The 27,235-nt window shown below is 58.4% G+C and overlaps 2 protein-coding genes across 4 annotated transcripts; one reads left to right on the top strand and one right to left on the bottom strand.

Annotated features, from left to right (window-relative positions):
* The first annotated feature begins 6,466 nt into the window (after positions 1-6,466).
* MDK (midkine) lies at positions 6,467-7,475 on the top strand. Of its 2 annotated transcripts, none has more exons than XM_010199602.2 (4): positions 6,467-6,548; positions 6,646-6,807; positions 6,893-7,054; positions 7,342-7,475. In XM_010199602.2, the coding sequence occupies exons 1-4, from the start codon at positions 6,467-6,469 to the stop codon at positions 7,365-7,367; spliced, it is 432 nt and encodes a 143-aa protein (XP_010197904.1). In that variant the 3' UTR covers positions 7,368-7,475. The 2 variants fall into 2 exon arrangements, with proteins under 2 accessions (XP_010197904.1, XP_061854395.1); XM_061998411.1 differs by having other exon boundaries at positions 6,467-6,565; positions 6,660-6,807.
* A 2,090-nt stretch (positions 7,476-9,565) lies between these two features.
* Positions 9,566-22,473, bottom strand: CHRM4 (cholinergic receptor muscarinic 4). Of its 2 annotated transcripts, XM_061998350.1 has the most exons (3): positions 22,435-22,473; positions 11,392-11,433; positions 9,566-11,043 (listed from the first exon to the last, which is right to left on the bottom strand). In XM_061998350.1, exon 3 carries the CDS (start codon positions 11,036-11,038, stop codon positions 9,566-9,568), a length of 1,473 nt encoding a protein of 490 aa, XP_061854334.1. In that variant the 5' UTR covers positions 11,039-11,043; positions 11,392-11,433; positions 22,435-22,473. The 2 variants fall into 2 exon arrangements, with proteins under 2 accessions (XP_061854334.1, XP_061854335.1); XM_061998351.1 differs by lacking the exon at positions 11,392-11,433 and having other exon boundaries at positions 22,435-22,459.
* Between the last annotated feature and the right edge of the window lie 4,762 nt (positions 22,474-27,235).

Below are 27,235 nucleotides of genomic sequence, written 5' to 3'. Positions count from 1 at the left end.
AAGCGCAGCCACTGCTGAGGGTGATGTGCACCAAACTAACTCCTCTCTGCTCTCACACCTGGCCAGCACCTGTATCCTGGTTCCCAGCCCAAGGAGGCAGCAAGAAGAGAATGGCAATGGCTGGAAAGGGAGGAAGGAGTGAAACTTTGCACAGGGCTTCACCATACCTTGGCCTTCTCTGCCCTGGGGTCCCTGGCAGGGTGTCTGGCTCCTGCTCAGAGATGGCTGAAGAAAAGCAGCAGTCCTTGCCCCACATCTGAGCTCTTTCACAGCTCTGCCAGGCACTGCTTTGCTCATCACAGTCCCATAGCTCAGACTTACAAACCTGATGCTGCTGAAGCCTGGCCAAAAGCAGCACACTTCAGCCCTTCCCCTTTGTTTTTGACCATGAAGTTTGACTCAGCAGCTTGTTTCAGCTTTGGTTTAAAGGGGGGGGCTATTGGCTTTGCTACTTGTCCACCTCTCAGGGCCCTTTTGTGCAACTTGTGCTCAAAGGTCCAGCCCAGCATACCCAGTACCTGTGTGTGTGGCTGGCAGGGGAGGTGATGTGTTCCCTCCTTGAACACCTCTGCAGATGTTCAGGAAGCCACTGGCAGAGCGAGGGTTAAATGTGGGAATCTCTCACAAAGTAATTCCTGGCTGTGAAGCAGCTCATAAAAAAACAGCCCCCCATCCCTCCCCCCAACCCCACCTGTGGCAGCCCTGCTCTCAGCAGCATTTCTCCAGGATAAGGGGTGGAAAAATGGCTCCAATCCCCACTGCAGCCCCGTTCTTCTGGCATGACACTCACCTCTCTGGCTGCTGACTCCAGAAGTGAGTTGGCTCAGCCCCTGCTGCTCCTCACCTCTGAAGAAAAGGAGGTGGATGGGGGGAGAAGGAAACAGTCATGTCTGCAAGGTCCTTTCATCCCTTTTGGGGCCTTTAGAGGTGACACTTTTTTTCTGTAGTGCCCAGCAACAGGACAAGGGGTGATGGACATGAGCTGGAACATAAACAGTTCCACTAAACACAAGGAGAAACATGTTTGGTGCTGAGGTGAGGGAGCCCTGGCCCAGGCTGCCCAGGGAGGGTGTGGAGGCTCCTGCTCTGGAGGTTCCCAAACCCACCTGGACACGTTCCTGTGTGACCTGCTGGAGGGGAACCTGCTTTAGCAGAGGCTTGGGCTGGATGAGCTCTGGAGCTCCCTTCCAGCCCCCACCACTCTGTGATTCCCAACCTGCAGTCTGATCTTGTATTGCTGCTTGGTTCAAGGAGAAGGGCTGGAGCACAGCTGAGCTCAGGACCCACAAGGCACAAGGGATGAGTTGGGAGCACACCTGGGCCAGCATGAAGGTGCTGAGCTGCTCCCACCTCCCCTGGATGGGCAGAGAAGGGTGAAAAGGGACACGGGAAGGTTGGTTCATCAATGACTTTGATGGGCAAGGAGGCATCCACTGAGCTGCTGCAGCCCCAGGTGGTTCCCTTTCCTCCATCCAGCCTCAGGAGCCTTCTCTCAGTGGGTCTCACTGGTGGGCTCCAGCTCAAACCCCTTCAGGCACCCAGCCATCCCTGGGTGGGACCCCCACAGCTCCTGCAGCCGAGGCAGAGCCCGGAGGAAGGTGAGGTGAGGCAAGTCGGGGCTGGGGGGACACGCTGCGACGTGCCCAGCGCATTCACCCCGTCCCCACGCTCCCCTCGCTGCCTGCCGGCCCTCCCTCCGCCTTTGTGCCTGGCCGGGGAAGGGGAGGGGGGGAACGACAGAGGAGGAGCTTGCGAAAAGTTTTGGGCTAAAAAAACCCACCTTTTCATTTTTTTTCCCTTCCCTGCCGCCAGCCGAGCCCAACGTCAGGGGCCGCTGTGCCCTGCGCGGGGCCTCCGCACGCGGCCGCACACAAAGGAGCAGCTCCGCACCGCTCCGCAGCGCAGCGCGGGACCCCCCAAACCCTCCCGCAGGTCAGCGCGGGACCCCCAAACCCTCCCGCACCGCTCCGCAGCTCAGCGCGGGACCCCCCAAACCCTCCCGCACCGCTCCGCAGCTCAGCGCGGGACCCCCAAACCCTCCCGCACCGCTCCGCAGCTCAGCGCGGGACCCCAAACCCTCCCGCAGGTCAGCGCGGGACCCCCAAACCCTCCCTCACCGCTCCGCAGCTCAGCGCGGGACCCCCAAACACTCCTGCAGGTCAGCACGGGACCCCCCCAAACCCTCCCTCACCGCTCAGTGCGGGACCCCCAAACCCTCCCGCACCGCTCCGCAGCTCAGCGCGGGACTCCCAAACCCTCCCATAGCTCAGCGCGGGACCCCCAAACCCTCCCGCACCGCTCCGCAGCTCAGCGCGGGACCCCCAAACCCTCCCGCACCGCTCCGCAGCTCAGTGCGGGACCCTTCCCCCCCGCAGCTCAGCGCGGGACTCCCAAACCCTCCCGCAGGTCAGCGCCGGACCCCTCAAACCTTCCCTCACCACTCCGCAGCTCAGCGCGGGACCCCCAAACCCTCCCGCACCGCTCAGCGCGGGAGCCCCAAACCCTCCCGCACCTCTCCACAGCTCAGCGCAGGACCCCCAAACCCTCCCGCACCGCTCACCGCGGGAGCCCCAAACCCTCCCGCACCTCTCCACAGCTCAGCGCAGGACCCCCAAACCCTCCCGCACCGCTCCGCAGCTCAGCGCGGGACCCCCCAAACCCTCCCGCGGACTCGGGTCGGACCCTCCGTGCCGGCGAGGGGAGATGGACGGGACGGGACGCGGCGGGGGCTGGGGAGGAGATGTGAGCGGGGTGACTGGAGCAGCGGGGGCTGGAGGGGGCGCAGGCTGGTGTGTGAGGAGCCAGGGAAGTGCAGGAGGACGGAGTTTTGGAGAGCAGGCACGGCTTGAGGCAGTGACACCCCCCTCCTGCTCCCCGGCTCACCTCCTTGGGGGCACCGCACAGCGCTTTGGGGAGGGCTCGGGGTGGTGGGAGATGCTCCGAGGAGCTGCCCTGGAGCGGGTTTGGCCAGCACCAGCCTCTCCGGGGGGAATCAGGGTGGTGGGAGATGCTCCAAGGAGCTGCCCTGGAGCGGGTTTGGCCAGCACCAGCCTCTCCGGGGGGAATCAGGGTGGTGGGAGATGCTCCAAGGAGCTGCCCTGGAGCGGGTTTGGCCACCACCAGCCTCTCCGGGGGGAATCAGGGTGGTGGGAGATGCTCCAAGGAGCTGCCCTGGAGCGGGTTTGGCCAGCACCAGCCTCTCCGGAGGGCTCAGGGTGGTGGGAGATGCTCCAAGGAGCTGCCCTGGAGCGGGTTTGGCCAGCACCAGCCTCTCCGGGGGGAATCAGGGTGGTGGGAGATGCTCCAAGGAGCTGCCCTGGAGCGGGTTTGGCCAGCACCAGCCTCTCCGGGGGGAATCAGGGTGGTGGGAGATGCTCCAAGGAGCTGCCCTGGAGCGGGTTTGGCCAGCACCAGCCTCTCCGGAGGGCTCAGGGTGGTGGGAGATGCTCCAAGGAGCTGCCCTGGAGCGGGGTTTGGCCAGCATCAGCCTCTCCGGGGGGTGTTCAGGAGGAAACTGGCCGGGTCTCAGCGTCTTTCCTGGGGAGGGGACAGTTGGTAGAAGTGTGGGAGGGCGCTGCCAGCCCCCCCTTGCCCCCCAACGCCCAGGCAGAAGGCAGAGCAAACCCCTTTGCAGCACCTTCTCCCTCGCTGCGAGGGGCAGGGCACGCTGTCTGCTGCAAAGCCCCTGCACCTCTGCTCCCCTCCAGAACCTCCAGCAGAACCTCCTGGCCCCTCTGCTCCCCTCCAGAACCTCCAGCAGAACCTCCTGGCCCCTCTGCTCCCCTCCAGAACCTCCAGCAGAACCTCCTGACCCCCTCTGCTCCCCTCCAGAACCTCCAGCAGAACCTCCTGGCCCCTCTGCTCCCCTCCAGAACCTCCAGCAGAACCTCCCGACCCCTCTGCTCCCCTCCAGAACCTCCAGCAGAACCTCCTGGTCCCTCTGCTCCCCTCCAGAACCTCCAGCAGAACCTCCTGGCCCCTCTGCTCCCCTCTAGAACCTCCAGCAGAACCTCCTGGCCCCTCTGCTCCCCTCCAGAACCTCCAGCAGAACCTCCTGACCCCTCTGCTCCCCTCCAGAACCTCCAGCAGAACCTCCTGACCCACTCTGCTCCCCTCCAGAACCTCCAGCAGAACCTCCTGGCCCCTCTGCTCCCCTCCAGAACCTCCAGCAGAACCTCCTGGCCCCTCTGCTCCCCTCCAGAGCCCTTGGCTCACGGGGAAAAGCTCAGTCTCCCCTCTCCTGGCAGCAGGGAATTCCTGCTGGTGAGGTACTGGGTCCCCCCAAGCCGTGGGCTCCCTGGGCACTGGGCTCCCTGCCCGGTCTCTGGGCAAGGAAGGGCAGCAATCCCGGACTCAACCCGTGCCAGAAGCAGCTGAGAGGCCTCGCTGCTGCCAGAGGGGCTGGGAGGGGGATGGCACCCAGGAGAGCAGCGTGGCAGACAGCGAGGGGAGGAGAGCTGGAGGGTGGGGTGGGGTCAATGATAGGAGAAGCACTTGCCGGTGGCTCTAATTAGCCCTGAGTGGTGGCCAAGGAGGGCTCCAGGCTCTGCTGTTACACCGGTGGGTGATTTGGGCTCTACTTCAGCATCATCAGGTGGTTTGTACTTCTTTTGTTTTACACAGCTGATGCCACAGCAACTAGAAGAGCAGGGGGGTGGGGGGAAGGGGAGGCTGCTATGGTGTGGGATAGGGGAGAAGCTGGGCTGTGTGAACATGCCTGAGGGCACCGACAGCCCAGCCAGGAGCAGCTCTGCAAAGAAGAGCTCAGGCTGCTTGGAAAATCAGCTGGAAAGAGGCACTTTCTTTCCTTTCCAAGTGCTTCAGGGTAAGCAATGGCTGAGGGTCCCTGCAGACCTTTGCCTGGGGGATGTGATGGTGCTGGGCAGAGCCTGAGAGCAGATCCCTGGGGCTGCCTCTCCCTCCCACATCCCTGTGTGCACACAGGGGAGAGCAGGGCAGAAGTTTTCAGAACACTTGGGATGGGGATGCTGTGAAGGGTGCAAGTGTCAGAGATGCTGCTGCACAAAGTAGGACAGGAGTGCCTGTAAGTCAGCTCAGCACCACTTGGAACTGGCTGTGCTGGGCAGGGGGAGGGGGGAGGCAGGGTTCAGCCCTGGGGCCGTGTTAATTCCCTGTGACAGTTCAATGCAGAGCCTGAACAATGCAGGGAGCTGCTGTCTGTGGCATGCAGCCCAGGGAGCTTTGGGGGCAGGGAGCAAATGCTGTTCCCCCTGGGCTCTTCCCTGCACTGGTGTCCCTTGGGGCACACGGTGAGTCCTGACCTCTGCAGCCTGGTCCCACCAAGCCCGTGGCTGAGCTGAGGTGGGTGTGCTGGTGATGAATTTGCTGGCTGGCTGCTGCCATGCAGATCTGGGTGTTCATCCTAAAAGGCTTTGAGGGAGCAGGAAATGAGCCACCAGACTTGAGATGTCTTGCTGGGAGCTGGAGCTGGGATCCCAGTGTCAGCAGCACTGGCCCAGGGAGGCTTGTGGTGGGAGCTGAAGGGGAGCTGTTGCCACTTGGCCCAAGGCCACTGTGCTGGGGGAGGCAGGGCCCTGGGACCTGCACCTATGTGTGTGTGTGTGCACCCTCATTCCTGACCTGGTCCCAGGTGTGTGCACACATGTGTGTACATATCCCCCCCCAGGGCTGTGCTGGCAGCTCTGGGGCTGGCAATGGAGCTGGCAGTGGGGGCAGCTTTCCTGCTCCATCTCTCCAATGAGCTCCCATGCTGTGGGGACTCCTTCTGGTGTTTAATATGCTGGTTTAGCTCTCAGACCCCCAGCTGCTGTGGAGGAGGGCTGGGAGGCACTCCACAGAGAGCACTTGAGACACACCTGAGCCTGTGGAGAGGCCATAGAAGAAGCCTAGAGAAGAGGAGACTGAGAGGAGATGTGATCACTCTCTACAGCTACCTGAAGGGGACTTGTAGTGAGGTAGAGGTCAATTTCTTCACTCCAGAGATAGAACATGAGGAAAAGGGTCCAAGTTGTGCCAGAGGAGGTTTGGATTGGACATTACGAAGAACTTTTTTCACTGAGAGGGTTATTAAGCAATGGAACAGGCTGTCCAGGGAGATGGAGGAGTCCCCATCCCTGGAGGGATCCCAAAGCCATGGAGCTGAGGTGCTGATGGCTGTGGGTTAGTGATGGGCTTGGACTCCATCATCTTAAAGGTCTTTCCCAACCATAATGATTCTGTGAATCTAACAGGGGTCTGCAGGGATGGGAACAAACTCAACAGGTCCCTTGGCTGGAGGCAGCTGCTGAGATGCACAATTAACCTTCCTGTTGCAATCAATACACGTGGTCTAAGGGGTGATGAGGAGCAGCTCATGGGAGTGTACACAAGCAGGTGCACATGTGCAATGGAGGCAGGTGTCATCTTGCTCCCAGGCAGGCTGTCTGCAGTCTGCCATGCTCCTAACCCCACTTCTTCCTCCTCCTCTTCCTCCTCCCCAGGCAGGATGCAGGTCCGGGGCCTCCTCCTCCTCCTCCTGGCGCTGATCCTGCTGGCAGCCACGGCCGAGGCTGGCAAGAACAAGAAAGGTGAGGAGCACCCAGGGGTGGTGGTAGGGGAGGCAGCCCAGGGGTGGTGTGCTGCCACATCCCTGCAGTGAGCACCCACTCCCTGTTCCTTCCCCAGAGAAGGCCAAGAAGGACGTCTCCGAGTGCGAGGACTGGCGCTGGGGTCCCTGTGTCCCCAACAGCAAGGACTGTGGCCTGGGCTACAGGGAGGGCACGTGCAAAGATGAGAGTAAGAAGCTCAAGTGTAAGATCCCCTGCAACTGGAAGAAGAAGTTTGGAGGTGGGTGTTTGGTGGCTGGGCTGGGGGAGGGCTGGTGCCCACAGCGGGTCCTGGCTGGCTCTGACACCTCTCTGCTCTCTTGCAGCCGACTGCAAGTACAAATTTGAGAGCTGGGGGGGTTGCAGTGCTCAGACAGGTGTCAAGACTCGCTCTGGCATCCTGAAGAAAGCCCTGTACAATGCCCAGTGTGAGGAGATTGTCTATGTGACCAAGCCCTGCTCTTCCAAGATCAAGTCAAAGTCCAAAGGTCGGTCCCCACCGCTCCTGTCCCCAGAAGGGTCCTGCTGTGGGAGGCAGGGGCTGTGCAGGGGCAGCTTGGGGCTTTGCTGGTGATGTGAGGGGATGACATTGGATGCCTTTCCCTCTGCACCAGCACTGTGCCAGCTGCTGGCTGGGTGTTCCCCCAGCCGAGGCACCGCCAGCTTGGGTGGGATGAGGATTTCCCCCTCTCCTCAAGTGGGGCTTTGCAGGGCTGGGCCAGGGATCAGTGAGCTGTCAGCCCTCAGACTAACCCCTGTCTCCTGTGTTTCTCAGCAAAGAAAGGCAAAGGGAAGGACTAGAGCTGGAAGGCAGCATCTTCATCAGCCCCTCGACGTGGTGCCTGTGGAGCTGGATGCCCAGCTGCAGCTGGCCTACCCTCCAGTCTTCATCCTCCTCCTCTCCTTCCTCCTTTCCACGACCTCCTCTTTCACTGAGATGCCTTGTTTTAATTGCTAGTGTTGTAGAGAGCAAACCCACCCACCTGGGGAGCTGGGATGGGAACACACTTTTTCCCACCCTCTGGCACAAAAGAGTTGCCTTTAAGTGCAACCTTTGACAAGCCCAAGAGCCTCCTCCCTCCTTCAGCAGCAAAGGCTGAGTGGCCAATGCCTGAGTAACCCCCATCACTCATGCCCCTTACTCAGGTGAGGACTGCTCTGAGCTGGGGGAGGCTTCTTCCAGCATCCCTTCAGCTGGGACACAACTTCCCCCCAGCAGCTGGGGTGGGGGGAAAACAAAGCCATTACCCCCAGGAACCTCTGTGTCCCCTCTCCTCCTTCAAGCTGTGTGTGTGCGTGTCCATAGCAGGGCTGCAGCCCCTCTGCCTTCCATGTGCCATCCCCAGGGCTGGGTGGGAGCTCTCCTTTCTTTTGGAAAATGGGGTTTGTTTTCTTTTCCAATTAAAAAAAACCTCTCCTTTTTTAGAAAAGAAGGCTCTCAGAACCTACCTATTGAGCCCCTGAAGTGCTGCAGGGCTGGAAACCTCAGCAAAGCCCAGCTTTGCCTTGGACCAGTGGCAAAGTCCACTCTGTGGCTGGCAGCAGGGGCTTGGAGGCACCTCACAGCCTCTTCTGGACAACATTTTGGGCTGCCCTCCCCACCCCACACTTTCAACAGGAGAGATGGGGTGGCTGACAGGGGTGGGTGATGCTGGAAGGCTGGGGAAGGGCAACCATGGGACGACTCATTCACTCCTCACCGCTGGTTTCTGGTCCCAGGTCTTTATTTGTCTCAGGATGGGTCTGGCCGTGGTTGTAACAGTTAAAAACCCCCCCCCAGGTAACCCCAAACCAAAAGCCCACTGGGGATTTTGGGCACTGCTACGTGATTTACCCTCAAGGCAGTGGCTGGGGGAGTAGGGGTGGTCATCCCCAGCTGGGCCAGGGCAGCCCTGGGGGAGGTTGCCCAGCATGCTGAGGGCTCTGCCACAGCGCTGCCCACAGGGTTTTATGTCCATTTCCAAAGCTCAGCAGCTGCTCTTTGGCCAGGGAGCGGGGTTGGAGACCACCACCATCCTCTCTGCACCCCAGAGCTGTGTGTCAGGTCTCCCCCAGCCACTGCAGGGATGAGGAAGGACCTGCTCACAGCCCAGATGAGACCTGTGGCACCTCAGCCACGTCACAGCCCCTCTTCTCAACTCCCTGGCAGCCCCCTACCTTCCCTTGTCCCTTGCAAAGAGCTGTTTTCACCGTCACTGCTTCCCCTGGGGCCGTGGACACAAGTCCTGCCACCACACCACTGCTTGTCTTGGGCAGTTTGAGTTTCCATCGCTGTAAGAGGCGACTGGGTTTCACCCTCCTCACCCAACGAAGGAGGTGCTTGGTTTGGTCTGTCCAGCCAACTGCTGCCTTGAGGGTAGAAAGGACAGTGAGGGGAGAAGAGAGCTGAAGCCCAAGGGGGAAAAAAACCCCTCCCTGGTCCCTGGGGGAGGATGTACAATGGTGTCCCTCGAGGGAAAGGAAGGAGCTTGTCATCTCTGCCAAGGTGCAATGATTGGGGGCCAGGAGGACTCCCCATGAGCCAAGCCAGCCCGGTCCAAGATGGCCAGCAAATGGTTGGCCCTGGTTACTTTGAATTTCTTGGGTAATCAAGGGTTTAAAAGCCTATTGAAAGCATCCAGCACTCGGCTGTCTGCACGCAGACAAGCTCTCACGCTCTGGTAGATGGTCAGACACGGGGGAGGAGAGGCATCCAGTCTTAGGACAAACACTGAGGCCTGTTTGAGTGGCCTCTCAAGAGCAGGAAGCTGGGGAGGGCGACCACATCACCTCTGGCTAGTCCCCAAGCCCAGGGGTGGTTGGAAGGAGCTGCAGCTCAGACCTTTGGACCTTTGTCAGCGTTGGCTGAGGGCCATCATCTGCAATCCCTGCACAGCCTGCACCGTTGTGTCTGAGGAGCAGAGGACAACATCCCCCTACCCCACCTCTCCCCGTGCCCCTCCTCCCCACCCCAGGCAAGGAGGCAAAGGGAAAGGTTGGAGCGGTCCCTGAGCGCCGCTTTATCTGGCTGTGCCAATGTTCCTGTACTGGCACGTGAGGAGGTGCTTGAAGGTTTTCTTGAAGGTGGCATTGCAGAGGGCATAGCAGGCTGGGTTGATGGTGCTGTTGACGTAGCAGAGCCAGTACCCGATGGACCACACCGTCTCGGGCACGCAGGTTTCACAGAAGGTGTTGATGAGGACCATGACGTTGTAGGGAGTCCACGTGAGGATGAAGGCCAAGAGGATGGCGAATATGGTGCGGGTGACTTTCTTCTCCCTGGCTGCCATCTGCCTTTTCTTCCTGACCTGGCTCCTGGCGATGCTGGCAAACTTCCTGGCCACGTTGACGGGGCGGCTGTTGGCCAGGGAGTTGTGCTCAGAGGCTCCTGCCTTGGCAGGGACGATCTCGATGGCGGTGACGCATTCGGTCCCGCTCTGCTTGGTGACGATCTTAATCTTGGACCACTTGGAAGTGGGGTTCACCCGAGGGTGGGAAGGGCTCTGTGCTTGCCCAGCCGGTAGGATATCCGCTGTGGGCTTGTCTTTTGTGGTCTGGGTCATGCTGACGGTGCTGGACTCGTTGGAGGTCTCCTTCTCCTCCTGATGGCCAGTGGCCTCCGTCTGTGCCGAGGTCTGGTCGTCCACTTTGCCGTTCCTCACCTCCTCCTTCACCTCCACGGCCTTCTTGGGGGAGTTGTTGTTCTGCTTGATCGGGGGAGGCCCTTTGAAGAAGCTGAGGGACTTGCCTTTCCTCTCTTTCCTGCTTTCTGGCTTGTGCCTCCTCACCCTGCTCCTGCTGGCCAGGGAGATGTGGATGTACAGCACCGTCATGATGACCACGGGCAGGTAAAAAGCAGCGATGGCCGTGCCGAAGGTCACCGCCGGGTTGGAGAGGAACTGGATGTAACATTCCCTCTCTGGGACCGTCCTCTTGCCCACAATGAACTGCCAGAACAAGATGGCAGGGGCCCAGAGAACGAAGGACAATATCCAGGCTGCAGCAATCATTAACCCTGCCATCTTGGTGGTCCTCCTGGCCGGGTACGTCAGGGGCTTGGTGACACAGAAGTAACGGTCGAAGCTGATGATGAGCAAGTTCATGACAGAGGCGTTGCTCACCACGTAATCCAAAGCCAGCCAGAGGTCACACACCACAGCCCCCAGTGGCCAGTAACCTTTGATGATGTAAACCGTGTAGAGGTTCATGGAGAAGACCCCAATGATGAGGTCAGCGCAGGCCAAGCTGAAGAGGAAATAGTTGTTGACGGTCTGGAGCTGACGGTTCACTTTGATGGACAACATCACCAAGACGTTCCCCACCACGGTGACGAGGCTGAGCGAGCCTGTGACTGTGGCAATGAAAACCAGCTCCACTGTCTTGTAGTTGCTGGGAGGCTGGATGCTCACCTCGGAGCGGTTGCCCAGCGTGAAGTTGTCGTAGGTCAGGTTGGTCATCTTTGCCTGCCAGGGTGGAGCAGAGAGGTTGTACATGGAGTCTGCAATGGGGATAGAAAGGGAGAAGGTCATACCTCTGCTGGCATCACTCCCAAACCTCTTGGTGTTACTGGGTTTCCTGCTCTGCTTTGCCCCAGCAGCACTTTTAGCACTGAAGGAGGCAGATGAAGCTGTGGGGATGGCCCTTTGGCCAGGGCACGATGGTCCCTTCTCTGCAGGGCCAGGAGCACGGCCCCAGGATGCCCTGGGGAAGCTCACACAGAGGCTGCAGGAGGTTCTTCCTTCTTGGCTGTGGGGTGCTCACTGCAAGGACCCTCCCCAGGGATGATGGGGGCTTTATGGTGTGCTTCATGTCCCTCCCCAAGCAGGGGCCACTCCACACAGCTCACCTGTGTCTCTGGCAGCAAACAGCTCCTTCTGGAACACGAACTCTGGGAGAGGGAAAACAACCAGTTACACTACAGTTGCACTACTGGGGGCACCAACCTTCCCAAGGGAGCTGGTCTTGACAAAGGAAGGGGAAACAGCTCAAAGGCAGATGCTGAAAACCCAAGCTGGTCTGAAACCGAGTAATTCGGCTCAGGCTGGTTCACAGCCCAGCCCTGACACGCACAGGAGAGGGAAGGGGCTGCATGAGTGATGCTGGGACATGCTGGCCCCCTTCCCCAGGCTCACAGCACACTGCAGCTGCAGCCACACTGCCTCTGGAGACACACAGGGTGAAGGCAGCCCTCAGCCTGCTTTCACCCTAATAATCCCTCAGCCTGGACAAAAATTCCTCAGTATGGACAATAAAGACTGGCTTCATCTGATCTGGGATGCTTGTGGTTAACCCTCCAAGGTGAGGGGAGAAGGGATCTTAAGAAACCGTCAGTGGACCAAAACTGATGTGTTGGGATGAAGGAGAATTTCCTCCTGGAAGAGGAAGGGAAAGAAGGCAGGGTAGAGGGTCTGTCCCTCCTGCACCACCATGGCCCTTAAAAGCTTGCTGAGCCTTCACCAGCCTTGCCTTGGGGTGCTGAGGCCATCCCAACCCCATCATCCCAGCCAGGGGGTCCTACCAGGCTGCCCACCCACCCCACAGGCCTGGGGTGGGCTTGATCCACACCAGTGGGTACAACAGGAGCTCTTGGCACGGCACCTCTGCAAGCTGGCATGGGCAAGAGTGCTGACTCCAAAGTCCTGGGCCTCCTGAAGCTGGTTTTGCTAAATGCATGAACACATATGTTGTGCCTCTCCACAACAATGTTTACCAGGCTTTGGGATCACTCAGTGTGTTTCTTTTAAAGCCTTTTCAAAGCAACACCCTTTGCCTTTCTCGTTTGTGGGGAGGGTAGGAGACTCCTGCCATCAGCAGACAGCTGAGGTTTCAGTATAACCACTTTTTAAAGAGATGCAGGTGTGAGAAGATGGGAGTGTGGCTGCTGAGATGCTAAAGCTGGGGTCCTGGCACAGCCATTAAAGCAGTTGCTGCACTAGCAATGCTGCAGCTGTGCTCGTGGCTGGGCTTCTCTTACATGTGCAGGGGAAAGAAGTGGGTGAGCCAGTGCAATACCTCCACACTGACCTCTGACCCTGGTTCCACACAGACAAAGTGCTTTGAAAACAAAGCAAATGCCCTTTGGTAGACACCAAGTGCTAAATAACGAGGAAGCCCCGTGGCACTGGCCAGGTTTGCACCCAGCTCCACGCTCAAAGAGATGCTTCAAGGGTGAGGGAAACTTGTTCCTGCTGCCATCCTTCCTGGGCAACCAGCCAGAGATGGGAAAAGAAGTGCAAAGTGTATAAGATGACTTAGAAATGCATAATTGTGGCAGTTTGGGGGTTGGTTTTGGTACAATTGAAATGAGGTTCTCTTAAATGCCTCGCTTCAGTGAGGATGGGGAGATGGAGCTGTCATTCTTGTAACAGCTAATCAAAGCCATCAGCCAAGCTAGCAATCAAACAGACATCTACCCCAGCTCTCCCAGGCACAGTCTGACAATCCTGACAAGAACCCTTCCCTTTGTCTCTGCTCAAATGAGGGGGGGGGGGGCAGGTTCTATTCCCAGTTCTGAACCTGCATCCTCTTGTAAGTGCATCTAATTAATGACCAGCCTCAGGATTGTGTTCTCAGTTGCCCCAGGTAAGGAAAGTCCATCTCTTCTGTATAGCTGTTTGTAAGAGGTGAGGGGAGATGAAGGCTCTGGATGCCACCCAGAGGTCATGCTGGAAACCTGCCTGCTGAGATGGAGGCAATGGTGAGGTGAGGGACTTCACATGGTTGTGCTGGAAACCAGCCTGCACTGAAGGGCAGAAACAAAGCAGTGGTCTGTTTGGAGGTAGCAGGGGGAATGGGAGTGGTTAAAGAGGGTGAAGATATGCACAACAACACAGCTGAAGGTGTGTACAGCACAGCACCCTCACCCCTCAGCCAGCCTGGATATTCCCTGCCATGCCCCAGCCTCCATCTCCTGCTCTCTTCTGCCCCTGACACCCTTCTCTGAGCTCACCATGGCTGCCCAGCACTGCCTTTGCCTTCCTGAGCAGGGCAGGCAGCTCACTGCAGAGCTGGGAGTGTGTCCTGCATGCTGGGAACTCGCTGGCTCTCAGAGGGGCTGACCAAAACATGCATGCTGTCTGCACAGGCACTGGGGTCACATCCTTTGGGATGATCCTCAGGCAGCCCCAGCTTTGCCTGTGCCCCAGGATGGGCAGGGCATGCAGGAGATTGGCAGTGCTGCAACACACTCACCAGTGCCGTTCCCCCTCCTCTCACACCAGCTGCAGCACTGGCCCCATTCACCAAAGGACCCCTCCAGACCCTGAGGTCTCACCACTAAATGCCTCCCAATGCCTATCTCCTCCTGCACCTCCAGGAGCACATTCCTCATGCTCCCTGTCCCACACAGCCCTCTCTGCCTCCATCCCCCTTTGCACCACAGCCAGGAGGAGATGCAGCTGTGGCAAAGCCCAGAGGTCACATCAGAAGGGCTCCTGATGCTGAGGCCCCTACTTGTGACACCTGCACACACCATCCCTTGTCTGATGCTCTCCCAGACCTGCTCTCACCAGCCAGCCACAGTAAACTCCATCACCTCCTTCCTCTCTCCTGAGGGCCTCTGGCAGTGATTTATGGCTGTTTTTCTCCTCTCTGTTGAAGCCATAAAGAGCCTTTAACTCCTCACCCACAGCAGCAGTTTGTGTGGCCACTGCAGCACTCAGCAAGTGTGTCCTGCTTGAAGAGAGCCTTTGCCTTCCCACCCAACATCATGTGTGTTATGGATGAAGACAGAAGGCAATGGCAGGTGTAGATCCAAGCAGAGGAGGCTGCAATTAGGGTCGTGTACACCTATTTTGGGCAGAGCTTAGCACAGCAGGATCCCCATCACTGCCTGACATCATGGGTATCATCACTGGCAGGGTTGAGGAGACAGTTCCAGAGCTGTGAGGTGAGCTCCTCCTGCCTCAGTATCCCCTGCCCTCTGCTACCTGAGTCCCTCCATGGACCTTGTGAAAGCCACTCCCCTTCCCTGCTCCATCCTCATCCTCAGGGGAGAAGGGGCAGCTGGTTTACATGTGGCTTGAAGCAAGGTCTCTGAGAATGAAGCAGGGCTGTGCACACACCCAGCAAGCCTCACCACCACAAACCTAACCCTGTGCTCAGGTGCCAGCGAGGGGAAGCTGTTTGTAGAGAAGAATTAGAGAAACTATACCTTCTGCAGAGGCTTCTGAGGGTGAGGAGATGGGCTTTTGCTCCATACAGGTGCAATCAGCCCCTTGGAGGAACAGCAAAGCTGATCTGAAGGACCAGAGCTGACAGACTGCTGATGTTATACAGGGCTGGGCAGTACAAGAGCCACAGTTCTTGGAGGAGAAGAAGGAGGGAGAAGAAAAAGAAGGGAGGGATGGAAGATGCTGAAGCTATGCAGGAAACAGGGAAAGGGCACTCAGGGAGGGGTGACAGTTTGGGGTGTTAATTGTCTTACCTAATAGCTGTTAATTGGTTCCTGAGTCAGGGCACCTGGTTTACAGCTAGTGAGGGATTGTTCTGGTTGACACATTCACAGCCCTCAGGGAGTGTGAAAATAGAACTCCTGGGTTGGAAATACAATCTATGGGGAGGGTGAAAATAGAGCTGCATTGGAAATACAATCTATGGGGAGAGGATGGAGGGGAGTGGGGGAAGCAGCCTGGGTTTGGAAGGCTCTGCTGGGCTGCTCTCAGGCTGCTCCTGTGCTTCTGCATCTGGAAGGCAATAAATCAGCCAGAAAGGGGCCAGGGGGATTTGCTGGGTTATAATAGCAAGGGTCCCTCTGCCCTCCCAGCTCCAGCTGGCACCCACTGGCACAGTGAGGGCTGGTGGATCCCTGAAGTCCTGCTCCAGCGGAGACCTGAGCCATCCTGCCAGAGGAATTGCTTCTTGCCAGTAAATGTACAGGGTGGATCTGGGTGGTTTCTTTTCCCATTGAATAGTTTAGTCCTCTTTCTCCCTCTGCTATTCAACTGGTTCTCAGGAGGCAGAGCAAACTCCTCCATTCCCCACAAGCTGGGAGACTCTGGTGGCTTTTTTGCTAGAGCTGCTGGTGGAAACAGTGAGCTCAGCAGCACAAGGAGCTGCCAGCTTTCAGGGGCAGCTGAGGGGGCTGGAGAATCTCTCCCCCAGCACGTGTTTGTGCATCAGCTTTGGGAAAGTGACTGTGTCCAGGACCATTGCATCAGCTAACCTGAGCATCACTGACCCTCAGTGAGCCAGGAGCCTCCCCTGCTCCTTCTAACTACATGGTGGTCACTGGGTTTCAAAGCCAAAGCCAGGCACCCTGTCTGAGGCGGTGTATATACTGGTCTGCTGGGAGAAGCACTCACAGCCAAGGCTTAGCAGCCCCTCACCATGGCTTACCAGCACCCTCCAGTGCTCCCCTGTGCCCACAAGGTGCCTTGTGTCACACCCAGCTCATACCCACACCATCTACCCACTCACAGCACCACCAGCAAAGCAGCAGAGTGGTGAGAAAGTGTTTGTAAGTGGTTCAAAGTCACTCCTATAAGGAACCTCCCAGCACACTGGTCACTCTGACAGTTAATTAACCACCTGTCACTCAATTATTAGGCCCAATGAATAACCCATCAGTGGAAGAGTGGCAGCAGATGCCATGCAAGCCAAAGCCCAGCCTTACCTTCCTGTGCCCAGCCCCTAGCTGCCAGGCACCAGCAGCTCCCACACTGGCTCCAGTGGGCAACATCCCAGCAGAAAAGGCTCCCTGCAGCAGCATCCCACAGCAGGACTCAGGGGACAACACCTTCTCCTTCCCCTGCCTTGGACCTCAGGGCTCTGGGAGAGCTCAGCCCATGCCACTGAGCCAGGAAGATTGGGTTGTTTTGGCTGAGCCTGGGCTAGAGCTGCACTTCTCCCATCCCCTGCATTAATACTCTCTGCCTCAGAGAGATGCTCACGTTCTTTTACATCCCTGGGCTGAAGCTTTAATAGGACCCAGCTGGCTAAAGGCAGCACAGCAGAAATGACCCTGCTGCAGCTACAGGTCCTGCCAAGGGCAGAGGGAAAGGAGAGGGTCAAACAAGTGCCCACCTGGATTAGCTGGGCTCTCCTCAGGGAGAGGCTTGTGGCTACAGCCACCTGTGGAGAGGGCAGGGAGTTGCAAGACCCCAGGTTGCTTAGAAGAGCAGCTCTCCCTTCTCCAGGGACAAGGGGGATGCACTTCAGCCCCTCTGTGGGGCAGGCAGCTGCAGGGAAGCCTCCTCACCCTGTCACTGACCCACATGGCCATGGACACCCACAGCAGACCCACTCCCCATCCAGGGTGCCAGCCCATCCCAGCCTCTCCCAGCAGCCAGGGCTGGCACTGGGCAAGGAGGGGGCTGGCACCCTGTGCCCTTTGCTTCCCTCACTGGGGTCCCCACAGCAGCACAGATGAGCAGGGACGTGGTGCTGCCCTGGCAGAGTGCAGCTGTCAGCAGGACCATGGTTCTCTGTAGGCAACTCCTCCCAGAGCACAGCCCTCAGAGACAAAACTCCAAGGAGCTACTCTGGAACTGTAAAGAGTGGGAACTGGAGCCTCTTGCCACAGACAGCAGTGCAGGGCTTTGAGAGGACAAACAAGCTGAGTGATGGGTGAGAGAAAACAGAGCCTAGGGCAGAACATCAGGCAAGAGCAAGGGGCCTGCCAGATAGATGTGGATGTGACACAAGAGAGCCCTTCTCCTGAGGGCAAACAGCAGAGGGGAAGCTTTGAGGTGGTAAAGAGAAAGGAAAGTGGAAATATCAGGCCTCACTTGGTCTAATACTTTGCTATTTGATGTCAGAGATGATGCCTGAGCGAGGGGACAGATTGAGGGACGGGAGCTGCAGCTGAAGGTGGGCAGGGAAGAAACTCTTTGGAGACAGATCTCTCAGAGAGAGCTCTCAGGTAGAGATGCTGCCTGCAAACCTCTCCCTGCTGCCATCCCCAGAGGCTCCGACCAGCTCCTGGCTGGGCACAGTGGGAGCTGTGCCGGGCTGGAAACCTCTGTGGGAAGGAGCCCAGCTCCACCTCAGACTCACCAGGATTTCAGCCACCTCATGGCCTGTGACTGCATGTGGCAGCAGAGGATTTCATGAGCTTGGCATCGCTTGTGGGCCATGGTGAGGGATCTGGGCTCTGCAAGCAGCCTGGAGACAAGTGTGGTAGGTGATGCTGCTGAGCGCTGCAGGCAGACCCGAGCCCAGGCAACTCACACCCACTGTCAGGCAAAGGTTGATGCTGCTTTCACTGCTCTCCACTCCTTTCTGCACACACACACACACACTTTTTTGGCTTGAACTGGGACAGCACAGGCTGTAATTACCAGCAGAAGAGGGATCCAAACTACCCCAAAGGCACTAGAGATGGCGAGATGCAGGGTAGGCTCCTTCCCAGCTCAGTCACACCAACATCCAGGGGATGCTGCTTCCCATCAGTCATGCAAAGACCCCCCCAAGGCTGCCTGTCCCTTGGGCAGAGGCAGCCTGCTCGAGGGGGAGCCCAGCTATCGTGGCTGTCGAGGGAAGGGTGTGCTTGAGGCGTCGTGAATGCCTCTGGAGAGCCGGCCCCTGACCCGCCAGGGCCTGGGACATGGTGTTTGCAGACTGATGTTTTCAGACCTCAGGGGTTGCACAACCAGAGCCTCCGAGTTTCCCACAGACAATCAATCTCATTCTGCTTGAAGAGCCTAAGTTAACCCCTTAACTGCCTGACTCAAAGCAGCTCCACCGGCAGCCTCACACGTGCGGATGACGCACCGCCCAGCAGCATCTGCTCTGGACACCTCCAGGCTGCCACCCGGTGCCAACCCTTGCTGCTTCCTCTGCCAAGCTGCAAGGTGCTAGAAGATAGATTTACTAGCAGCTGTGGTAGGAGGAAGGGCTTTGTTTTGGCTAGAGGAGTGAGCTAGCCTCAGTAGCTGGGTATGGCAGCGATAGCTCTGGCTGAGCCCATTGCATCCGAGGAGCCCTGCCTTTAAAGGACAAACTTCCCAGCTGTTGCTCTTCCTGCCTCAGCTGACCCAGGATGAAACTCCTCTTGGAGGCTCTTGAAGCCAAGCAAACAGCCCCTTGGTTCCCCACATCCCTCTCTGAGTCACGGACACGAGGCCCCAGGGTGGGTGTGGGTCTCAGCCTGGCGCTGGGGCAGGGGAGGATGGGGCAGTGGGGCACCTCTGCTGCTGTGCCTAGGCAGAGCAGGACTGAAGCCCAACACTGCAGAGGACATGCAGGGGTGATGGGGACAGGGGCACAGCATGACAGGAGGGCACTGCTACAGCTCTGAATTGCAGGACCTCAAGCAACAGTGCTGGGGCTTGTCAGAGGGATGAGGCTCTGTGCCTGCAGCCACTGCATTCAGAGCCCTGGGCAGGCTGGGGAAGGTCATTTTCACCACAGACTTCCAAGGTATAAATTGAGTGTCTGAGTTGCTCCTTCATGCAGTGCAGCCTCGGGGCTGAAGGGTCCCAGGAGCGAAGGTGTGACCAGCAATGCCAGGGATAGGGAGCAGCTCCAGCAGAGCTTCACCTGCCAGTGCTCCCTGTGCCAAGAGACTCGAGGTCTGAAGCCAGGTCAAACGATGGAGCCCTGACCCAGAGTCAAGGCTCAGCAGCACCAGTGCATCAATCCCCAGGGAACAGGCTGCCCAGGGAGGGGGTGGAGGCTCCTGCTCTGGAGGTTCCCAAACCCACCTGGACACGTTCCTGTGTGACCTGCTGGAGGGGAACCTGCTTTAGCAGGGGCTTGGGCTGGATGAGCTCTAGAGCTCCCTTCCAAACCCCACCATTCCATGATTGTGTGATGCCAACACACACACACACACACAGTGGGGACACATAGATCTCTGCCAGGGGGACAGCAGGGACAGGGGCTGGTTGTATGTCTGCTGCTAAAATTCTGCTGTTAAGCATCAAGGGGAGAGGGAACCTGTAGGCAGAGACCTGCAGGTTCTGTTCCCTACAGGGTACAGCACCCTGTCCTGCACTCCTGCACCAGCAAAATACTGGTGTAGTGGGGAAACCTGCCCAGGGAGCACTCACCCCAGATTAATTTGGCCAGGAAATGCCTGACTCCTCCTCGAAGCTTCAGCAAATGAATTTGTCTGAATTAAGATGCATTAAGACCCTCGCTGCCTGTCCTGCTGGGGCCCTGGGCAGAAGAGCACATAAGTCTTCCTAGAAACTGGTATCTGCTTTCTGACTGGCCTCCCAAATACCTCAGAAGAGGAATGGCTTTGGCATGGCTGCAAGTGCCAGCTAGAAGAGGCTTCACCATGACCTGCACCAGCAAAATGCTGGGTGCTGAGCCTCATCCCACTGCTCCCACTGGCCCCTGGCACACTCGTGCTAGGTGCTGGTGCTAAGGTGGGCTAAGAGCAGCCAGTGTGGGTGCTGGGAGAGGGAGAAAGAGGGCAAGTGAAGCAGATAAGAACAATCCGGTCCAAACTTCCACTTTTTGGCTGACCCAGGTGCTGCATCCTCACACCTCCCTGAAACATGTGTCCTTTAAACAGAGAGTCTTACAGCCAGCCCAGCGTGGATGCTGAAATGCAAAGCAAACCTCCCCCCTTGGCTTACTGGAGAGCACCAAGGGCATAGCCCTGTGTCAGACTGGCTCAAGGACAAGGCTTCCTTCTCCAGAAGATGCCCATCACAGCCCCAGTGTCGTGTGCCAAGGGGAAGGGGTGAGCTCACACACCTGAGGCTCCTGCTGCGTGCGGGAAGAGGAGCTGCGTTCGTGCACAAAGCAGCAGCCCCTTGCAAACAAACAGCCTCCATTTCCCTCTCCCCTTGCTACTGCTCTCCTCCTGGGCTTTACAGAGCTCAGCTGGCACTGCCCAGCCCTCTTCACCTCCGTGGATGCCGCTGGCCAGGGCAGGCAGGGCTCCACAGCAAAGGCAGATGGCTCTGCATCAGCAGCTTGTCCTGCTCTCACTATTTTTATTCCCTGCTTTTGTCCTTGTTGTGTTTGTTTGGCTTTTTTTTTTCTCCTGGGGAGATGTTTGTCATTTGAACTGGGAGAAAGAACCCACCAAAAAACCAAACCCAACAACATAACCCCGAGCCTGACAAAACCTGATGGCAACAGGATCCTCGTGGGGACAGTTTAAAGAGAAAAACCATGCTCCTTCTGCAAACTCGGGGTAATTGGATCACAAGCCTTAATTAATCATTTCTGCTCATTTCCCTCCTGTGAAAGAAACCAGACTGACCAGCCGAGATGGGTATGCCCCTGGTGTGAATAAACAAACGGCTTTTACCGGCAACCCTCCTCCTCCTCCTCCTCTTCCTCCCCGCCCCCTGCCGGCTCACTCCCGGGGCCGGGCCAGTGTCGGGGGCCGTCTGGCAAACCTGGGAACTTGCTGCTGGCTCCCTCAGAACAAGGGCATAGGGACACCAGCCTCCTCCCAGCTCCTTCCTCCCATCCCCACCTTCCCCATCCAGCTGGCCACCAGCCCGCCGGAGGGGTGAGCAGGCTCATGGGTCGCTGCTTCAGAGGTGAAATCGCCTGCAGGGATGCCCTGCTCTGCTCTGGGATGCCTCACGGTGGGGCTGGCCCAGGCTGGAGAGCGGCAGCAGGTGCTCAGATCACAGCAGCCAAGGTGTTAGGAAGCAGGAGGTGATGCCCAGCTGTAGTGACAGAGTAAAAGCATCTCGCCGTCGCTGGTGATTTCAACGTGAGCCTTGTCACCGGGGAGGTTTCACTGAAAGCCTGGGCTCTAGGACCCTGGCATCTCAGTGTTTTCATAGATGGTGCCAGCACCAACAAAGCCACCGCACTGGGTGGGTACCAACCCTCTGCTCATCCCAAAAGTAGCGACAGGAGAAGCTGAGCCGCCCTCAGAGGTCACTCGAGGCACCTGTGACAAAGCAGGGACCTCCAAAAGCCCAAGCAGAGCCCCTCACCTCTGCCCAGCAGGGCACAGAGGAGAGCTGCCCATTCCTCAGGCTGGGAAATCTGCCTCCCCAGCTTTGCAAAGACCGGCTCGAAAACGGGGCCAGAGAGCAGCCCAAGGGGTTGAACGCAGGACAGAAGGGAAGACCGAGTTGGTTTCGTTTAAAACAACAACAACAAAACTCCAAACACGATAAGAAGCGCTCCCTGAATGGAAGCCAATGTCATCATTCAGGGAGAAAGGAAGGGTGAGGCTGCCCTGCCCGTGGCCACGGTGGGCCATGGACAGCAAGGGCTGAGGGGAGGATGGCATCCCCAGCTCAGCAGGGAGAGGGCAACGTCTGTCCCCTGACAATGCCCAATCTGGCCAAGGGCTCTGCCAGGGAGGTGAGGAGGCTTCTGCCTTGTCAAGTCCTGGGAGGCGACCCGAGGGGTTTTGTCCAGCTCAGGGGATAAAGTATTGGAAAGGTATCACAGGATTTTGGTCGCCGCTGCTCTTAGAGCAGCATACAAGTAGTTTCCTACCCAGAAAAGCAATCTCTTACCAAGAGGAGGCACCAGGGGAACAAACGAGTCCCGCGCTGGGGTGCCCGCGGGGAGGGGAGGAGGGGAAGCGCCTGTCCCCGGCGCTGCTCGCAGGGTGCTGGCAGGGCGAGTTCCCAGCGCACCGGAGGGACCCCGGCTCCCGAGGAGGGGGGTGTGTTTGGTCGGCAGCAGGGAAAGGGGGATATCAGACCTCATCCCGCCGCCTCGGCCGGGCTGGCAGCCTGACACGACTGAACCAAGACGGGGGTCCCGACCCCGCGGGGCATTCGCGGCGTTCCCGCGGGGCAAGTTGGCAAAGAGGCACCCTCCGACCGGCCGCTCCATCCCCGGGGCGGTGCGCACCCTCCTCCCCATGCACCCTCAAGCCATGCAGGGACGCTCCGCTGTGGTGGGGTGGGGGTGGGGAGGGGGGCGGCGCGGGGGGATGCTCTGCCCCCCCCTCCCCTCCCCTCCCCCCCACGGCCCGAGCGCACCGAGCCCCCGAGCAGCGACTCACCGGGCAGCCCCCAGGCCGCTCCGCCGCCGCCCGCCTCCGACCTGTTGTCAGCGGCCATGGTGCAGCGCCGAGCACACGGCCGCGCCGTCGGGGGCTCCGGCAGGCATGGCCCCGGCCGGCTCCGGCTCCCGGCGGCGCCGAGCGCGGCGGAGGGGCGGGAAGGGGCGTGGGGAAGGGAGGGCCCGGAGATGCCGGTTCGGCCCGGTCCTCCTCCTCCTCCCCCCTCTCTCTCTTCCCTCCGCCCTCTCCCTCCCCCATTCCCAGATGTGCCACCCCCAGATGTGCACCCCGCAAAGACGCACCGCGGGCGGGGGAGGGAAAAAGGAGGGGCAGCAACGACGTCAGGCCAATCTCCACTCCCTTCTCAGTGCTCCCTTCCAGCTGTGGCTCCGCGGCCAGATGTGTTGTGGGGGGTGTGGGGGGCGGCCCCGGGCAGCGGCGGGACCCCCATCACCGCGGTCCCCCGGCGGCCGTCGGGGCGGCGGCAGCGCTCCCGGTCAGCACCGCGGACAGCGCCTCCCCCCGCGCGTCCCCCACCGCGGCGCCCGTCGGGGTTCAGCCGCGCTCCGCCGCAGCATCCAAGGGGCGGACAACGAGGCCTCCCCCCGGTCCGGCACAACCCGGGCTAAGGGAGACTTCGACACGCTGGAGCAGCCGCCCGCAAACGTGTCTGCCACCGACACCGGGGGTTTCCCCAGGAACAAACACACCGAGCTGCCCGCGGCACCCTCGCCTGACTGCCCCACGGCTTCTGCTTTCGCCTTTCATCGTCGTGATGAGAAAGTGCCAAGCGAGAAGAAACTAAACGGCAGGGTGGGGGGGTTGCAAATAATCTGATTCCCCTTCTCTCTGCACCTTTCCCCTTCTCTCTGCTTAGAGCAAACTCTTGTCACCCACCCCCTGCCTCTCACTGCTACACGCGGGTATCATTTCCCCATCTGCTCCGCTCTCACACATTCATACATCAGTACACACAAACAAATAAACGCCCCACTTTCTCCCTCCTTTGAGGGATTACAGGCTCAGAGAAGCTCCCACCATCCACTCCTTCACCTCCTCACCCAGCTCTTGCTCTGGGAGGTAAACTCCTTAAACTAAACGTTTGATGTCAACCTCTCGTCTGAAACGTGCCCAGCCCACAGATTTGACCTCTCCCTTTTTCTCACATGCTGCTACCTTCCCCCTGGAGATGCAGACCCATTTCTGAATCTGAGAGAACATGGGAAGATAATTCAGATCATTTTCTCTGGTGACACATCTCCAGCTCCAAGTGCTTCTCACTCTACACCCTGAAAAGGTTAAAGCCTTTCAGCACTCGCATCCCCAGCCCGGCTGCACAGAGAGAGGCCCTGGCCACAGCACCCAGCCAGACACACTTGCCTTTTCTTTTGGTCACCCCAGGCCAGATCCTGGCATTTCTTTATGGAGTGTTCAGCCAACCAGTAACTCATTTTCTTTGCTTCCTCCTCGGAGGGGAGCGAGGAGACAAAGCTCTTTGCTGGCGTCAGCTGCTGCGGAGCCACGCGACTGCTCTGAGCGCAGCCAGCCCTCCCTGACTTCTGGCCAGCTTAACAGCTGCCCACACCATCTTTACAGTCACTGACCAAAACCTGTCGAAGATAGGTTTAATTGGAGTCTCTTGCCTCGCCCTGAAGCCCTGACCTCTGATAAATACCATCCTCTCTTCCTCCTCCTTCTCCCCGTGCTCCTTCCCCCCCTAGAAAACCCCTCACGCTCTGGGTGAGCTCATCAGACTGAGGAAATATCTGCTCCAAAGGCAACTGGGCTGCACTGGGGGTTGGGTTATTTGATTGGACTCTTGTTTCCAACTACAACTCCCCATGGATAGACAAAAGACTGTGATGAAGAGCCAGAAGCCTTCTCCCAAAGCCGATCAAGCGTGGGGATAAAAACGTGTCACTGCATCCAAGACAAAACTCGTCGACTTCTAAGTCCCAGCTTTCTGTGCTCTCAGGAGTCAGAAGAAGCAGAGTTTGTGAAAGCCCAGGCTGCCCAAACATATCCCAGTTAAAGACAGCACTTGCTTCTCTTGCCCTGGCATATTCACACAGGCTCATGGGCTGCCAGCGAGCTTCTCCAAGCCCTCTTGTTGTCACCAAAGTGTCACCTTCCTTCTGAGGCCACGAAAAACAGCAACTCCACTCCAGAACCTGACCCCAGCTCCAACCCATTCCTGGCCAGATCCATTGTGCCAGGCTGTGAGGACAGCAGGGACTTGTGGTTGCACCCTGGGAGAAGCCAGAGTCTAACCTGCCTTCATGTTCTGGGGCCCAAATCTCTTCTTTGGGATTAGGATGTGTGCCACCCCGAGTCTCCTGCCATCCTACGTGACTGATACAGCTTGGCCTGGCAGGTACCTGGGGAGCAGATGACAGCACAGGTCACCTGTATGGATCTAGGATACTCCTGGACTGGCTGTTTCTCATGTAGCTGCACACTTCCCTTTTTTTGCATCACTGTACTTCCAGCCTCTATTTTTGGATGGCTGCTTTGCCTTTTCTTCTCTTTCTTTTTTCCCTTTTGGGCCATGCCCAGGCCCTTTGCTGTGCCTCATGTCTAACCAGCAACTGCTGCTGAACTTCCATTATCACTTGGCAGTGCTCCAGCAGGCTCCTCCACCTCAAAAACTGCCCTGGCATCAAAACAACACAAACACTTAGAACCAGGCAAAGCCACCCCTCTCCCCTCTGCCCCCGAGGTGCCAGATGAAGGGGCTGGTGGCAAGTGGCCACGATGATGCTCCATCTCAGCTTGTTGCAGCTCCCAGGGGCACAGGAGCAGTTACACCAGTGAGTGGGTGCTCAGGAGATGGGGGTGGCCCAGACCCAGCTCATCCTCCCACCCCACTCACAGAGAGACTTCAAAGAATCACTGAGATGGTTCAGTTGGAAAAGACCTTTAAGATGATGGAATCCCAGCTCTCCCCTCACCCTGCCAAGCCCAGCACTAACCCATGGCCCTCAGCACCTCAGCTCCATGGCTTTGGGATCCCTCCAGGGCTGGGCACTCCCCCAGCTCCCTGGGCAGCCTGGCACAGGGGCTGACAACCCTCTCAGGGAAAAAGTTCTGCCTCAGCTCCAACCTCAACCTCCCCTGGGGCAAGTTAAAAGCTATTTCCTCTTGTCCTATCACTTGTTAACTTGGGAGAAGAGACCGACCCCCACCTCACTACAGCCTCCTGTCAGGTAGCTGCAGAGAGTGATGATGTCTCCCCTCAGCCTCCTCTTCTCCACACTAAACACCCCCAGCTCCCTCAGCTGCTCCCCATCACACTTGTGCTCCAGCCCCTTCCCCAGCTCTGGACACGCTCCAGCCCCTCAGTGTCCTTCTTGTAGTGAGGGGTCCAGCACTGAACCCAGCATCCTGACACAAGCCAGGATGCCCTTGGCCTGCTTGGCCACCTGGGCACACTGCTGCCTCATGTTCAGACCCTGTCAACCAACACCCCCAGATCCTTCTCCTCCAGACAGCTTTCCAGCCCCTCTGCCCCAGTCTGTAGCATTGCCTGGGGTTGTTGTGACCCAAGTGCAGGACCCAGCCCTTGGCCTCGTTGAACCTCACACTGCCCTCAGCCCATCGACCCTGTCCAGGCCCCTCTGAAGAACCTTCCTGCCCTCAAGCAGATCTTCCTTTTGCATATTCTCCCTCTCCTTTCCCTCTGTCCCTCTCCAAGTCCCTCAGGTTTCCTTTCTGCCTCATACACACCCTTTCACGCTCGGCTTCCCCCCAGCACCAGATCCCTTTGCCCTCGGGCAGATCCACATTGCCTTTCCCAGCACAGCCAGGCAGCCAGCCCTCCCTCCCTCCCTCCCTCCAACAGACATACTCCCACAACCCCTCTGAACCCATCCACATGGCTTTAATATTCATACAAGTCAACCCTGGTCTAAAGGAACCGTGGCTGATGATGAAAGCATTTACATTGCAAATCGCTTTTAATAACCCTCTGGTACTCAGCCTGGTGATAAATGCTAATCCATATACCAGCCCAACAACAAAATAAACCCAACTCAGAAAGGGAGAGGCAGGGAGAGGGGGAAAAGAATGAGCTGGTGACAGTGAGAAAGGTTCATCCCTCCTGAGCATCAGCCAAGCCAGGGGTGGCTGGCTAAATGCCAGTGGTCCAGCCTCCCTGCCCTGTGCCCAGGACTCCAGGTGGGGGGCTCTTGCCCTGCCCTCCAGGCTGGTGTCATCCCTGGGGGAGAGGGGACAGCAGCTCTTGTGTCTCTCCTAACAGCTCTCCTCAGGGCACAGGAGGGCAGACCTGTCAGGGGGTTTGTGGCAGTTTAAAGGGCTTGAAATGAATCTCACTCCCAGGCTGTGTTTGCTCAGAGCCTCCCATGGCTGCCCCCCCAGTTGAGGAGATGTAGGAAGGGGTGAGCACAAGCCTTCCTCTTCTCTATCAAGCACCATGACCAGAGAAACAGCCTTTTGCCCCTCATTCCAGCTGGCATCCCAGGGCAGCAGCAGCAGGCACATCCCTGAGCTCTGCACAGGCCCAGCCCACGGTGGGACAAAACCAGGCTGCAGGGAGCAAAGGATGCTGCAGGGGAGCAAAGGATGCTGCAGGGGAGCAAAGGATGCTGCAGGGAGCAAAGGATGCTGCAGGGGAGCAAAGGATGCTGCAGGGAGCAAAGGATGCTGCAGGGGAGCAAAGGGTGCTGCAGGGGAGCAAAGGATGCTGCAGGGAGCAAAGGATGCTGCAGGGGAGCAAAGGGTGCTGCAGGGGAGCAAAGGGTGCTGCAGGGGAGCAAAGGATGCTGCAGGGAGCAAAGGATGC

Source organism: Colius striatus, chromosome 6, assembly GCF_028858725.1.
Source record: "Colius striatus isolate bColStr4 chromosome 6, bColStr4.1.hap1, whole genome shotgun sequence".
Taxonomy (NCBI): Eukaryota; Metazoa; Chordata; class Aves; order Coliiformes; family Coliidae; genus Colius; species Colius striatus.
Note: the sequence above shows the minus strand (reverse complement) of the source record. Positions and strands in the feature narration are given on the sequence as shown.